Source organism: Marmota flaviventris, chromosome 16 (assembly GCF_047511675.1).
Source record: "Marmota flaviventris isolate mMarFla1 chromosome 16, mMarFla1.hap1, whole genome shotgun sequence".
In the NCBI taxonomy this organism is placed as follows: domain Eukaryota; kingdom Metazoa; phylum Chordata; class Mammalia; order Rodentia; family Sciuridae; genus Marmota; species Marmota flaviventris.
The window spans coordinates 57,519,374-57,534,199 of NC_092513.1; the positions used below are offsets into that span (position 1 = coordinate 57,519,374).

Sequence of the window (14,826 nt, forward strand, 5' to 3'; positions counted from 1 at the left end):
TTTTGAACAACCAACAATAAAAAATTTAAAAAAAAACAAAAAAAAGAAATAGAATAAATGGATAAGAAATATGAACTTAACTAATGTTTTTATCTTGCAAGGAATTAGCAAATTATTAAGACAATTTCAGTTCTACTTCCTCTCAAAGAGGCTTCCTCTCAAAGACCTCAAAGTCAGGAGAAAACTGAAAACATTTTATCACATTTGAACTTTCAAGTTTAAAAAAAGTACATGAAAGATGTTCAGATGTTCTTTTCTAGGTTATACTTCATGTGCTATTCTATATAAATGCAGATTTCTTATTCTCCTTGTAAAGGCCTTAGAGTTTTGTTGTAGAGAAGCCTAGCATAAATTAAACTTTAAATTAAATTTCATTCCATTGGCAAGTTCTGATAGAAGTAATGTTACATTTTTGGCAGATTCATCTTTACTATGGGTTGTACTTTAATATTGCAAAAGTAGTGGGAAGATATTATGTTACTTTAAATTCCAGAATATTGTTAGACCAGCATTAGAAATGGTGCAATTTTAATAAACAAAAGGAGCCTTAGTAATATATTAAAGGGATAATAGAATTTTAATTCAGCTCACTAATCCAGAAACTTCTGATGGGCTTTCTATCTTTGAGAATTTGCTTTTTGTTTAAATCTTTTTAGAAAAACCAGACAGTAAGATTTTCAAACCTAGTTTTGAGAATGATTGTGATGGGAAGATTTTATGAAATTGATTAGTGAAATGGTGTAGTTATTTGTACAGATGAAAAACACACTAGTCATACAGTTCAGTCAAGATACCATTGACCTGGGTGCTAATAACATGCTAATTTCCATCAGGGAGACAGCAATGTATGGCAGTTGGGCAGCAGAAAGGATTTAGCTATTTTTCATTAGCACTTGGACTTTGATAAAGGGGAATAGAAAAGAGCTGCTTGACCTTTCAGTGCTTAAATTATTAAAGAGCAAATAGATTTGAGGTCTGGATGCTTGCAAATCTAATTTGTCTTGTGGAGCAAGGATGAAAAGACATTTGGGGTTTGAAATTGCTCCAGTCAACTTAGTTCTTTCTTTAATATATCTGGTGGTGAGTAGATGGTAACCATTTAAAAAGTAATATGTCTGGAGTAGAGTGTATAATATAACTAATACCAGCTGGCAAAAAGGGAGGCCCATTAAATGATCATTTCATTCTCTGATTGTCACCTAATCCTCATTAAATTGCTTCTGAGGAAAAAAAAAAACTTCTTCATCCATATTCTCTTAAATGGTACATAAGTTACAGAAGAAAATTTTGTTTCATTAAGAAATGTCTCATTAAGGAACAATAGATTATATAGTTTGAGTTACAGTCAGGCATTACCTGGCACAGATTAGGCACTCAAAAATATTTATTAAATTAATAAGTAAGTGAACACACACATCACACATATTAGCAAGATTGGAAAAGAGAGGAATGAGAAGTGAGAGATGCAGTTGAGAGAACGGGTAGAGGAGGGAGAGATGCAGCCTTTGTTTTCCATTTGTTGTGGGTCATTCAGGACAGAGTTAAATTCTGACCCTTTTATCTCAAAACTTTGTTCTTTTAGCTCTTGTATTCAGGAAATAACTAAAGAATAGATTTAATGTTAAATTTTAGTAATGCAAACACACTTGTAAAGAGCAGTTGGCTTCCCCCTTACCAGCACATATAATGTGTAATGTACCCCAAAAACAAAATAGACATGACTTTTGGATTATATTATGATTTCAAATGTATGCGCTTCATAGCTCACTTCATTCCAAGAATCACGAGAAACAAAAATAAATAAATCATTATCCAAAGTACATGTATGAAGGCACAAATTGGGTGTCAACCTACTTTATATAAAAACAGAGATATGAAAAATTGTGGTATATATGTGTAGTAAGAATTATAATGCAAAATACCAAGTTATGTATAAAGACATGAATTGGTGTGAACATACTTTATACAAAGATATGAAAAATTGTGGTGTATATGTGTAATAAGAATTGTAATACATTCTGCTGTCGTGTATTTAAAAAATAAAATCAATTTAAAAAATCCAAAAAAAAAGAAAAAAAATGAATAAATTGTAGCCCTCCTCCCCTAGAAGCTTAGAAGACTTTTGAAAATAATGATAAAATGATACCAATGTCTATCAGTCTTCACCAAAAAAACCATGTTTTTGTGAGTTTAGAGCAGAGTAAGAACATCTCAAAGTGAGGAAATGATTGGAAGCCACTGGAAGAGGGGTCAAGGAGGGTCTCTGCATTTTATGAGAGTAGTTTCCTGCTGAGATTGTCCAAGTGTCCATCCTTTTGGGGACAACAGCATTTCAAAAGCACACTTGAGCCCAGGCCAAAGGGGAAGAAGAGAGACGCAGAGGTTTGTGTCCAAATTCTGGGGCTTGAAAAGTCCAAAAGTAGCTGTGTTTTTTAGAATCAGAGGGTGCCCTTGCATGGTGGGAAAAGCGAAGAGATTCCAGAAGGTGCAGTCACTGTCACTCTAGAAATATATCCTTCCCTGAAAATGATTTATACCACATATGCATATCGCAGAAGGGAATGAGGTCAAAGGTAACATTACCATCTATAACTCTCTTGAAATCATAAAAGTGAAAGACTCTTTACACAACACTCAAAATGAAGTGATTATGGAAAGTAGAGATCAGCTTATATATTGGTTGCATCTGCAGGGTATTCCACTGAAGGCAGATGGCTCACATCAGTGCCTTAAATAGTACTTGTGAAGAAGGAAAGCATCACCTGGCCCAGAACAAGATGTGAACTGGGCTCCCCTGCCACTTCAGTAGAATAGCACTTCACCTTAGTAAATTGGAAAAAGTAAAAGTTACATTACATGGCCTGGTGCTAGACAGAATAATTTCTGTTTTGTTTTTGTTTTTTTTTTGATCTTCATGTTATCTTTATTTTTCTGCATTGTCTTACACAGGGGTATCTGAAAAGTTGTTTTTAAATAGAAATTTTGAAAATCATGTAGCAAATGAATGGAAAAACTGACTCTTTGAAGGAAGCTATTGTTAAAAATTATTTTATCAAATTGGGAATTTCTTTGGAAAGCAAGTAATTATTCTTATGGGTTGTTCAATTTGTGAGAGCAATTCTTATATGGTGAATACAAATTTTGGATTTATAAAATGCACATTAGAGAGCCAACCAGTATTCTCATTTTGTAGGAAAAAATAAGAACCCTCAAAATCAATTAAAAACCCCAGGTGTTTGCAGAATTAGAGTTAGTGCCTGGACCCATGCATTGACTCATCCATACAAAAGTCATTCCAAGAAAATGTTCACGCTTCTCAGTGCTGTTTTAATGACATTTTGAGTAAATTCCTTCCATAACTGTCATCTGTGATTGTACTATTAAGCAGGTGACATTCTGTTTGTTACTTTGACCTCAACCCTTACTCCTGCTATTATTTTGAGACCTAAAATGCAGATTTGTACTATAGCCCCTCCCCCTTCCGAAGCAGATACAATCCAAGACCCCATATGGATGCCTGAAGTCACAGTTAGTACCAAACCCTAGATGCACTGTTGTTTTTATACACACATATTTATATAAAGGTAAATTTATAAATTGGGCACACTAAGAGATTAAGAGCAATAACTAATAAGCATATAGAACTATTGTTACAGTAAACCATGGTAATTAAATGAACGAAGTCTCTATTTTGTTTTTTTTGTGATTTATTTTAATTATGTATATATGACAGAATAATGTATTTTGATTCATTGTATCTTTTTTGTATGCTAATAAAACTTTACTTATAGACATTAAAATTTTAATTTCATATGATTTAATGCATCACAAAATACCATTCTGCTTTCTTTTCTTTTATTAAAAGTGTTTTGTTTATTTCTTAAAGGTCTGTCTCTCTTGAAAGAATCAAGACAAATATTAGTATTTTTGGATTGTGGTTGAGTAAAACCACAGAAGGCAAGACAAAATTAATATTTTGGGGTTGAGGGTAACCGAAACCACAGAAAGCAAAACCACAGATAAGGGAGGACTACTTACTGGTTTTGCTGCTGTATCAAACTACTCTAAATTTAGCAGCTCAAAACAAACTTTTTATCTTGCCATGATGGTATGGGCCAGCAGAAAGTTGGCTGGACAGCTTCTGATCAGGGTTTCTCAGCATTTCAGTCATCTGCTGGCTTGGCTGGTGACCTTCTGAGGCCACTCACACACATGGCTGCCAGATATGCTTTTTGGGAATCCTTTGGACTGCCAAGCAGTGTCCCCCCCTCCAGCTTGGCAGATTCATGCTATGGGACCATTTACTTGATTGGCTTCTTCAAGGGCAGGCTCCCAAAGGAACTAAGGTGAAGATGCTTTATACGTATAGTATAGTGACCCTTCTGCCACATTCTGTTGGCTACATGTGAGTCATTAAATATAGTGAAGCCCACCTCTTGAAGGAGAAATGTCAAGGTCTTTGTAAATAAATCTTTAAATTACCACATCCAAGTATTTGTAGATGTAAGAAGTCAAGAAGGATGAGAGAAATCAAAGTCTGCCTTATGTCTTTATGAATCCTTTGTCCTCTATCTGGGAAGAAGCTCTCTAAATACTTTCTTTCATGTTGAGTCTATTATGCAGGGAAGAATCTACCAGATTTGGTGGAGTCTCTTACATAACTACACCCAGTAGCAAATCCCTTTCTTCCTTCTTTCTTTCCTTCACTGGTTGAAATGTCAAAATTCACTTTATTCTCACACTGTAAACCTGTTGGACTACCTGTGCGCTGAGAAACCACTGTATGTTGAATTGTAGTTAGGATTATAAATTGAATGGCAAAACTCACTTTTTGATTCATTTTGCACTAAGTGGTTGTACTCAAAAGAGTAAACGTTTGCCTGAATGCAGATTCTGAGTTCACACCAACGAGAGCCATGAAGAGGCCTTCCCCAGGGAGGTGGGGATGGGCTCCCACTCCTAAGCTTCTCTCTTATCATTAGTGGTCAGCTGTGCTCAGAAACTTTTGAATGGCACCATTGTTGTAGGGAACCAGTGTAGGAACCAGGGTTCTGTTCTTCAGGGGGCACATCATCTTTGCAGTTATTGCTGAATGGCACTTTCTCATCCCTTCTTTATATGTGATTCAAATAGCTTCTTTCGTGGTTTTCTCTTCTGTGGGAATCCTCCCATGAATTGTGCATGGACCAGATTGTCATTGAAGCCCTTGAGTGGGAAGATCTGGTATCTCGAAACTCACAGCAGCTTTTCTGCTGGTGAGATGGCCCCATACATGTGAGCTCTTACCTAGCCAAAAGGTCCCATCCAACACTGGTCCTATGCCCACCTATATCCTGTTATTCTTTGTGAAGAAGCAAGGACCTAGGAGACAAGACTCCTCCCACTGAAACCTTATACCTACCAATCCTCTTTGATCTGTATGGATATAAATAGAGCAAGCATGGGCTCAGTCTTTGTTAGAAGCTGCACCTGACTGGTCAGCTTATCCCTTCACTGATCCCAGTCTGAAACTATATTTCTGTGTCCTGTGGTTATTTTGTGGTACTATTTTCTTAGCTTTTATTTCTCAGCCAGCCCATCCCTCTGGAGGGAAACCCTTTCTCTCAACAGGCAGGATGTATGTGAGACTCTTTCAAGTCACATGGAAGTCCAAAGATTGGCTTTTGAAATTCCAGTCCCTCATCTCCGTTTTTCTCAAATCATTGCTTTCCACTGACTGAATATGGTCAAAGGCAAAGGAATGTAAGAAAAGATGGGAGCCATAAACATTAATTAAGATAAATCACTGCACATTTCTTTTGTGACTTGTTAAAACTTCACCTGTGGTCATACTGATGCCACTGAAGAGAATAATGCATTGCCTTTCTTACAAACCTACTGTTAATATAATTTCATTATCAATAAGCTTACAAATTATCTTCAGGTCTTTTTGTGAAAAGGATTATGTTAGTGTCCTACTTACAAACAGCAGTTTCTAAATGTTTTAAATTGTGGTAAGTTTTGTTTCTCTCAGTAAATTATTTAGGGTTATTTTGGGTGAGAGAGTTTTGAGGGAGAGTATAAACACTCTCCTTCTCTCTTTTGATGAGCAAGCATCAAGTGAGTGGCTTCTGTACCAAGCACTTGACTGTGTTCACTGTGTTCCTTATTTTAGATCTTCTGTGTGGTTCCCTGCAGTTGAAGGCAGAGGGGATCACTTATGATTCTCCCTTTTTTTCCTTTAGTGTCTATCAAATAGTTGTTGAGGAAGAACGTCCTCGAAGAACTAAAAAGACAACAGAGGTCTTGAAGTGCTACCCAGTGCCAATTCACTTCCAGAATGCTTCCATCCTGAACTCACAGTACTACTTTGCTGCAGAATTTCCGGCAGATAGCCTCCAAGCTGCTCAGCCTTTTACTATTGGTGACAACAAGACATACAATGGATACTGGAACACTCCCCTCCTCCCCCATAAAAGCTACAGAATTTATTTCCAAGCTGCTAGTAGAGCCAATGGGGTAAGTTTTATAGATGATTGTTTACCAGTGCTATTTTGGGTTATTAATGTGAACATAGCTTAAGTAAGATGGTAGTAAATAAGTGAAGTCATGCATTTGTGTGCTTTTACTTGTTAACAATTTTTCTCCTTTAAAGTTATTTTCATCTAGAGAAATTTATGGCAAAAAATGAATATATTCATATTCATCTTTTTTTGGTTTGGAAAGTCAACAATGATAGTTTTTACTTTCAGATTTTCTTATTACCAAAAGTTGGCTAGACATTTTGCTTAGCTTACTATTTTACAGGAAAACAGTATAGCTACAACACATATATCCAGCTCATTTAAAGTTTTGCGAGTTCTACAACATCTGTCTTTTCAGCATATTCTGAAAATCTGTCCCATTTCTTTAATTCCACAAGACTTTATGCTTCCTATTAGCTATGGCTAAATTAAATGTTTTCTTTTTTTTTCCTCTAAGACAAAACAGATTTAGGAAGATGAGATGGAATAAAATGAAAACTATCATTGAGTCCCACATCTGAAATTTGTCCCGTTTCTTGTTCAGACCAACCTGAGCTCTGATAAAATTTTTAAGTCTCATTACACAAAAGGAAACATTTTCCATATTCTTCTATCAATTCCATCTCTCATGGCACAGGTCTGGGTATCACTGGCCACTGAATTTTTGCCAGTGAAAGAAAAAATCTGGGATGTAGAATCCTTCCATTGGTCTTTGCACTGGGCACAAGGATGGGTTTGGGGAAACATTCAGCATCCACCAGGTAGAGATCATTTATGTTCAACTCCTCCTTCCTCATGGGGTACAGCATTCCCCAAGACCATCTACACTGGAGCCAGAAAATGTACATGAACATTGTTCAGAGAGCGAACTAAGTGGAACAATGAAATCTTTCTTTATCAGTGTTATTCAACTCAAATTATAGATAATTCTGTTGTTTTAAATAAAATATAAATAATAATTTCACCCCTCTTTATTTAATACAGGAAACTAAAATTGACTGTGTCCGAGTGGCCACAAAAGGTAGGTTGAAATTGTGGGAATATCTTCTGGCTTATGTCTCTTAAAATTTACTTTGGGCTATCTTTCAAAGCTTTTTGCAATGTAACTTCATTTATATAAGTATGTGCATGTCTCTGGGTGTATGTATCATATCTATATGCATGCATGTATATATATATATATATAGGTGTTGAAGTATTTATGGCAGTTAACACTATTTTATGTACATACTTTTTACAATTATGATTCATACTGCCATGTTCCAAGCAGTTTTCAATGCTTATCTTTTTAAAAATTGTTCTAAAATATTAATTTTATATGATGTCTATACACATCATACCTGTTTAGATCATTGTTCACCCTACCTAGTAAAACTATATTTTGAGAGTCTTCATATACAAGAGAGTAAAATATTTATGCCCTTCTTTAATGAGATGAGGTCTTGCTGTGTTGCCTAGTCTGGCCCCAAACTCCTGAGTCCAAGTGATCTTTATTCCTCACCTCCCAAATAGCTGGGATGACAGGTGTGTGCCATCAGGGCACACCTGCTATTTTCAGCAGAGATCTAACTATAATAGCCCTAGAAAATCAAGTCTATATGAGCTTTTTTCACTGATGATGCTTGAGTCCCAGGAGCCAGGAGATCTTATTACAGAACTTCTATTTCCCAGGCCTGGTTAAAATTCTGAGAAATGTGATCAAGGATGAGCTATAGATAGGTGAGTCACCATGTACTGCCCACACAACACTTCCTAAAGAAGGTGCAGATGTGAGTTCTTGGACATGAGCAGTAATCTCTTATCATTTCATATGATAAACATTACATATGGAAGTGCATAAGAAAATGCTTTGAGAAATATAAAATGCCTTATTAAAATGAATCACTATAAATTAACCATTATAGTTCAATATACTCTTTCAGACCATCAGGGTATTCATGAGGTCCTGTGTGATTTAACTAAGAAATATTGAGAAGAAGGCATCACTGAGTCTGTGGCATTATATTACATCAGTTCATGCCGGATAAGTGTTATTGGATAAAATTATCATTTTGTTGTTGTTTAAATGTCAGGAAAGAGTTTGAATATGCCATGGATAGGCATGTACATCAAAATCTTCATTGCCTTTTTTCTCCATGAAGATACATGACTTTTTCATTTAGTATTAACAAATGTTTATCCTTTGCATGTTATGTGCAAGCTACTGAACTCATTTGTGACTTGTTCTTATGGGGCTTATAGGTCTACTTTTGAGAATCTATTTTTTTTTTTTTTGCTTTTAAAACCTTCTGTATATTATATTGAACCTAATGAATACCTTTATTTATAGGAGTAAGTTAGTAGAAAATGAAATTATAGTTAATATGTTTTATAAGCTGCTTTCAGTTATCTATTGTATTACAAAGCCCTTGAACCAGGTATCCATCCAGGATCTTAGATCTGCAGCCAATTGCCTGTGCTTGAGCACAGGACTTGTGAAATATTGCATTATTACATTCCACTTACCCTTACGGTCTGAAAAAGTAAATCTAGTCCCAAGGTGCCTAATTTATAATGCTTTGTGTTTAACATTATAGTGGAAAATTTTAAAATCACTTTCATACATGTGTTCTCATTTATTTCTTAACCACCAGTACAAAAAAGGAGACAAGTAGTTCGACTCTTATTTTTAAGATGAAGACAATGTGTGTATTTGGAGATGAGTGGACTTACTAGGGTCACTCAGCTAATAATCTGTGGGTCACAGCTCGATCCCAAGCATTATGGCTCCTACCCCAGTGTTTCTTTCACTTTGTCTCATGGTTTTTCACACAGCAGAAATTCTGGCCAATTATACTTTTGTGTAGTTTAAGCTTCTGACCTCCCCTTTATCAGAATTGAGTCACTGCCCAATCTGCTGTGAAAACAATGAACTATTTCTCATCAGGCTGATTCACATAGTTAAATAATTATATAAATGATACACTAGTAAATATGGAAACCTGACAAGTTTGCTGTTTCCACAATAGATTGAATTAGATGGTGATTTGGATCATTTTCTTCCATCAGCTAAATTTCATCAATATTGTAATTTGTTTTTCAATTCACCAAAGGATGATTAGGCAGTCAGATGACCTGATTGACTAAGTATTCCCAACTCATATTTTCTGAGTCATTTGCAAACATTTACACAGCAACAGACTGTATTCAAATAACCTCTTTGGGGAAAATAGGGAAACAGACTTTAATATTCACTGCCTAACATTGTCGTTCCTATTTCATAAAATCATAGTATAGTAGGAAACCTTGGGGGATAATCTCCCTCCAGGCAAAAAAACACCGTTTTGTGCTATTTTATAAAGTTCTACATGGATATATTCAGCAGTTCTCCCTTTACAGCACAGCATAATGTTTCACCACCTTTATAATGAGATATTTTTCCCTTCTCTATACTAAAAATTCTTTTTGCACCACAGGAGGCCATTCCATCTAAACACGGAAATGGGTAGATTTAATAACTTTATTAGTAGTGTGCAATAAAAATGTTTGAAATTTAAAAATTCACACATCCAGTGTGTTTTGCCACATATTGCTGACAGTGTGGTAGCTTAATTGAGTTTTCAGATATTGAACCACTTTCCTAAGCAGCATCTTAAGTGCACAAAGATTTCAGTGTTTTCCTGAAACAACTGTTGAAAAGATCTTTATAGAGAAAGTATGGAGGTGGATTTGTTTTCAAAAGAAATAGTTTATAATTTCAGGTAAGGGTGTGTCAAAAGTATATCTCATGCTATTTATAAATTTAAAGTTGTGATTATTTTAATCATATTCCAAAGATATATTTTGATACTTATCATTTTAAATATAGTCTCATGGAAAACCTAAGGTGTGTTATTACATATTTTCATGTCTGGATGATTACCTATATTTTTTATGTATCCTCCTTTAATTTGTATATCTAGATGAGATGCCCATAGTTATCTGCCCTCAGTTTGTTGACTATAGACATACTCATTACAGAACATTCTCTTTTGAGTTAAAACATGAAGGCACTATATAGTAGGGTATGAGTGACATTTGGGTGTGAGCCTTCCAATTTAATCAGTACTCTGGAGCAAATATAAAAGTTTTTAACTGTACTTAGATTTTCCAAAATTTTTAAAAATTAAACTCACATTTTTACAGTTGGATTCTTTTAATGACCATTTGGTCCAACTCTTTCTTAGTAATTAGTGTATTATTTTCCTTAACTTTTATATACAGTTTGGCTACCTTATAATAACTGTTTGGGTAGAAACACTTCAGAATTTTGGAAGGTTGTATGGATGATCAACTCTAAACTGACAGGGTATGCTTAAAAATTAAAATCTGTCTTATTAGTAAATTAGTTCTTTTGTATTATGAGGTATATTCATTCTAATTATAATGACAATTTAAACTATACACATTACATTAATCTTTTATAAGATTATTTTCCATAATATGATGCCACCTATGTCTCTCCTTGACAGTGTAACCATTGATGCTTTCCTCTTTTCCACTTATTTTTTAAATTATTCAAATGCCTACTATTTGTTAGTCATAGACTAATCTGTAGAATTCAAAGTACAGATAGATAAATATATCAACCTTTGAAAATTTTGAGTTCATTAAATTTAGGGGGTTGTTTGTTTATTTGTTTGTTTGTTTTATATTCAAGGGCAGGGGGTTTTATCTTTAATTTGTTCTTTTCTTGCTATGATTTGACTAATAGCAGTATAGAAAAATGTCAGAAGAAAATCTACGTGCAAACACATGCTAAATTCTTTTCAAAAAATACTAGAGATATCAGATTACAAAAACCTTACCATGAAAACAAACTACATTTTCCATCTAATAATTTGGTTTAAGGCGAATTTTTTATGAAAAAAAAATGCTTCATTGTAAGATCAGTATTTTATTTAACTCAATTTGTACTGAATGGGAATATGCTTTGCTGGAAGACCTTGAGAAAACTTTGAAGGATTTCTATTGTTCTGATAAAATTTCTAACCATATTCAGAAATCTGAATACTTATTTTTTTAATCACTAGTGTCTTGGAGAAGTTTCTCCAGACTGTTTTTCTTTTCACACTTTTGTTCTAAAAACATTATTTCTATGCCATAGTGCTACAGAATGGAACTATATTGATAAAAGAACCAAAAAGAATGTTTAGATGTAAAACTTAATTAAGATTCCTTTTAATTACTTGTATTCAATATCTGAGAAAACAAATTATATAGTAAGGCTACTCATATATGCTAATCTCCTATTATTTAGGCTGTAAATTTAGATACAGGAACATGCACTATTCAGAATTTATTTATTTCACCCAAAATTGTTTTTGAAGAATACCAGATCATGCAAAACAGAGTTTGGTAAATGCCAACTCAGTTTAATTCCAAAACATTTCTCTACATGCAACTGAAATGGCACTTTAGATATGTATGATCTATTTAACACATTATTTACTCTTCCATGCACAGCTCCATACCTAAAGAGACCCTAGTTTTATCACCATCAGATGTTGTCTTCTAAGTATAGGATTAAAATTTCTGGCTTTATTTTGCCAAATTTAGTGCTACTCACTTTTATATAAATTCTTATTGCTATTTCAAGGCAGAAATTAGCAAACTTCTGTGTCAAAGACCAGATAATAAATATTTTGGACTAGGGAATGTATGACACCTTGGGTTCAATGACCAGTACAGCAAGAATAATAATAACAATAAATTTGTATTTATTTATTTATTTTAGCCTTGGTGAACTATATGTCACAACTACTGAGCTCTGCCTTGCTAGACAAGGCAGTCATAGGCAACACCTAAATAATTGACTGTGGACATGTTTCAACAGTTCTTTTGTCCTCCAGACTGGTGATCGAGCTCAGGGGCACTCTACCATAGAGCTATGGATATAGTTCTTTTTATTTTTATTTTGAGACACGGTCTTGCTGTTTGTCCTCAGGAAACTTGAGATCCTATTGCCTCAGCCTTCCAAGTCACTGGAATTTATAGGCAATTATCACTGCACCTGGCCCAATAAAACTTTATTTGTAAAAGTAAGAGGTGAGTCTACTGACTCATTTTAAAGTAATTTGTAATGCAATCAAGCATTTTGGTTGAACTAAAAAGAATATTCACAAATAAACACTTTATAAAGAGGAACATAGAGATTACATAAATATCCTTCCTGACACACATTGCAATGCTTAGCCTTGGATTGTGGTTTGAGTTCTTTATAGTTTGTGAATGCCTGGCTGACCACCCATAGTGATTTTCAAATAACTTTTAGTTCAGACCATTTACCCTTTTTGAATGTTAGAAAAGAGCCCTGTTTTTCAATAAAATATCAATTTTCTCAAAAGTAGAGTAGGTCAGATCTTCCTGTAATACACAACAATGTAAAGTATGAGTAGTATGACCAAGAAAAAATATAATGTATGTAGACCTTGGAATTGCTCCTAACTTTGTAACAAGTCTTAGAAATATCATTTTTCCATGTGCAAAGTTTATCCATATGCAAAATTGCAGAATATGTCATCTCTAGAAAATTGTCTTGGTGTAATGCATTGGAACTGTGTGGACCACACAGTTTGTTCATCTCACTTAGCAAAACTAGAATGGATTCATTAATAATGTGTGAAAGACTGTCTCACCATTTTAAACTCAGTTGCTACAGTTTTGTAGTTATAAGAAGCAACATTGTTTGAATGGTGCAGAGGGATATTTCAAAATATTATGCAGCAGCAGTTTGGGGTTTAATTGTCTGCAGATGGTAGATGATCTATTTTCCTTACTCGCTGCCACATTTCTAATAGTGCTCAGGCTGTTCCATGTAAATTAGTAATCTTTCATGTAAGCCTGTCCTTAATTTTCCAATATTTTTTCTTTGCATCATTTTCCAGCTGTATCATGTTAGAACTGATGTTTTAATTTCCTTTTTTTTTCAATATCTGTGTGTCATAAATGTTAACCACTTACACACAACTATAGAGGTGTGCAGGCAAATCAAGAAGGCAGCCCAGTTCACTTGGAGAATCTTAATCATTTCTTCAGTCACATGTTAACCATGACAGTTATAGCAAAGGCAATTAGTAGTTTCCATTCTGTTTTTAACTAATACTTTGAGACACAATTTTTATTCTCTTAATGTGAAAAAACAGCGGTTCCTAAATGGAAATCTGCATGCAATGTAGTTATCAGAGGAATTGTTCTACATAAAAACATTTTTAGTGAAAGAGGATAATATTCTTCACATAGGTGATTTTAGCAAGAAGAGAAGATACTTAAGCAATGCATTTTAAATAACCTCATAAATTAAAAACCTGATGTTTGTATCATCAGAATTAGCAACTAATCTCTCTACATCACACTGGATTGCAATTGGAAACAGTTTAGTCTTCAGGTTAACATAGAACTAACTTTTTGTTTTATTTTATTTTTCCTTCAGTTGATCTATCCAAGATCCCAGCCAAAACTTGCAACTGTGTCAGAGTTAGAAATCTTACTGCCTGACTAGCGCTTGTTTAAGAGAAAAGAGTTCATAAAATTCAACACCTTGCTATGTTTTTTTCCTTGCCTTTTTTTTTCCTTTTCTTTTTATTGTTATTGGAACAAAGTTGAGACGATTTGATATACTGATGGGGATTCTTCTTGCTAGCCTAGCTTCAGTCTGGCTTTTTTTTCCCTCATGCATGCTGACCTGGAAATCCTCCTTTGCCTTAGCTGCGATAATCGTGACTCAGCTTACAACACCTTACATTCGCATCGCCCCTGCTGCAGGCGACGGCCAACTAACAGGTCAGATGTTCAAGTATAGATGAGTCATCTTGCCCATTTCCTGCTCATTTTTCTCAGCTTTGTTTCCCCTCTACATTTCCTCCTTTGCTTAAGGCCTGTTTACAATGTTTCAGACCTTTGGTACAGACCTGTGCTCGTATTAAATTAAGTGATATGCTTGGCCTCTTCCGTGTGCACATTTATATCCATGCATTAAGTACAATTCCACTGCATGTTTTCATTGTGTGTTTGGTCTGTTGGTATGTACCTTTCTAGCCTAATGTGATATAGAATGAAATTTGCTGGACTTGCAATAGCAATTATATTAATTGACAGGATTTCAAAATTCATAAAGATGTATTTCCAGTTTTCCAAATTAATCTAAAAAGGCACTGAGAGTTGAGAGTGAGAGAGGTTTATTTTTCATACTACAGTATCTAGCTTGCACATTTATTAGCAGTGCACGATGCTGTCTGCCAGTATTATCAAATAAAGCCACCCTGAAACTTTTTAGAGTGATGCTGTACAAACTGCTTTTTATATA

At 34.5% G+C, this 14,826-nt stretch overlaps 1 protein-coding gene across 4 annotated transcripts in view; it reads left to right on the plus strand.

The window, feature by feature from the left end:
• Ptprm (protein tyrosine phosphatase receptor type M) overlaps nt 1–14,826 on the plus strand; it is an 828,844-nt gene that overhangs the window by 525,079 nt on the left and 288,939 nt on the right. For 2 of the 4 annotated variants that reach the window (XM_071602455.1, XM_071602456.1), the window contains exons 12-14: nt 6,225–6,498; nt 7,488–7,524; nt 14,229–14,303. In XM_071602455.1, coding sequence (XP_071458556.1) covers nt 6,225–6,498; nt 7,488–7,524; nt 14,229–14,303 — 386 coding nt within the window. The remainder of the gene's footprint in view (nt 1–6,224; nt 6,499–7,487; nt 7,525–14,228; nt 14,304–14,826) is intronic. The other 2 variants (XM_071602457.1, XM_027942901.3) reach the window with 1 other exon arrangement.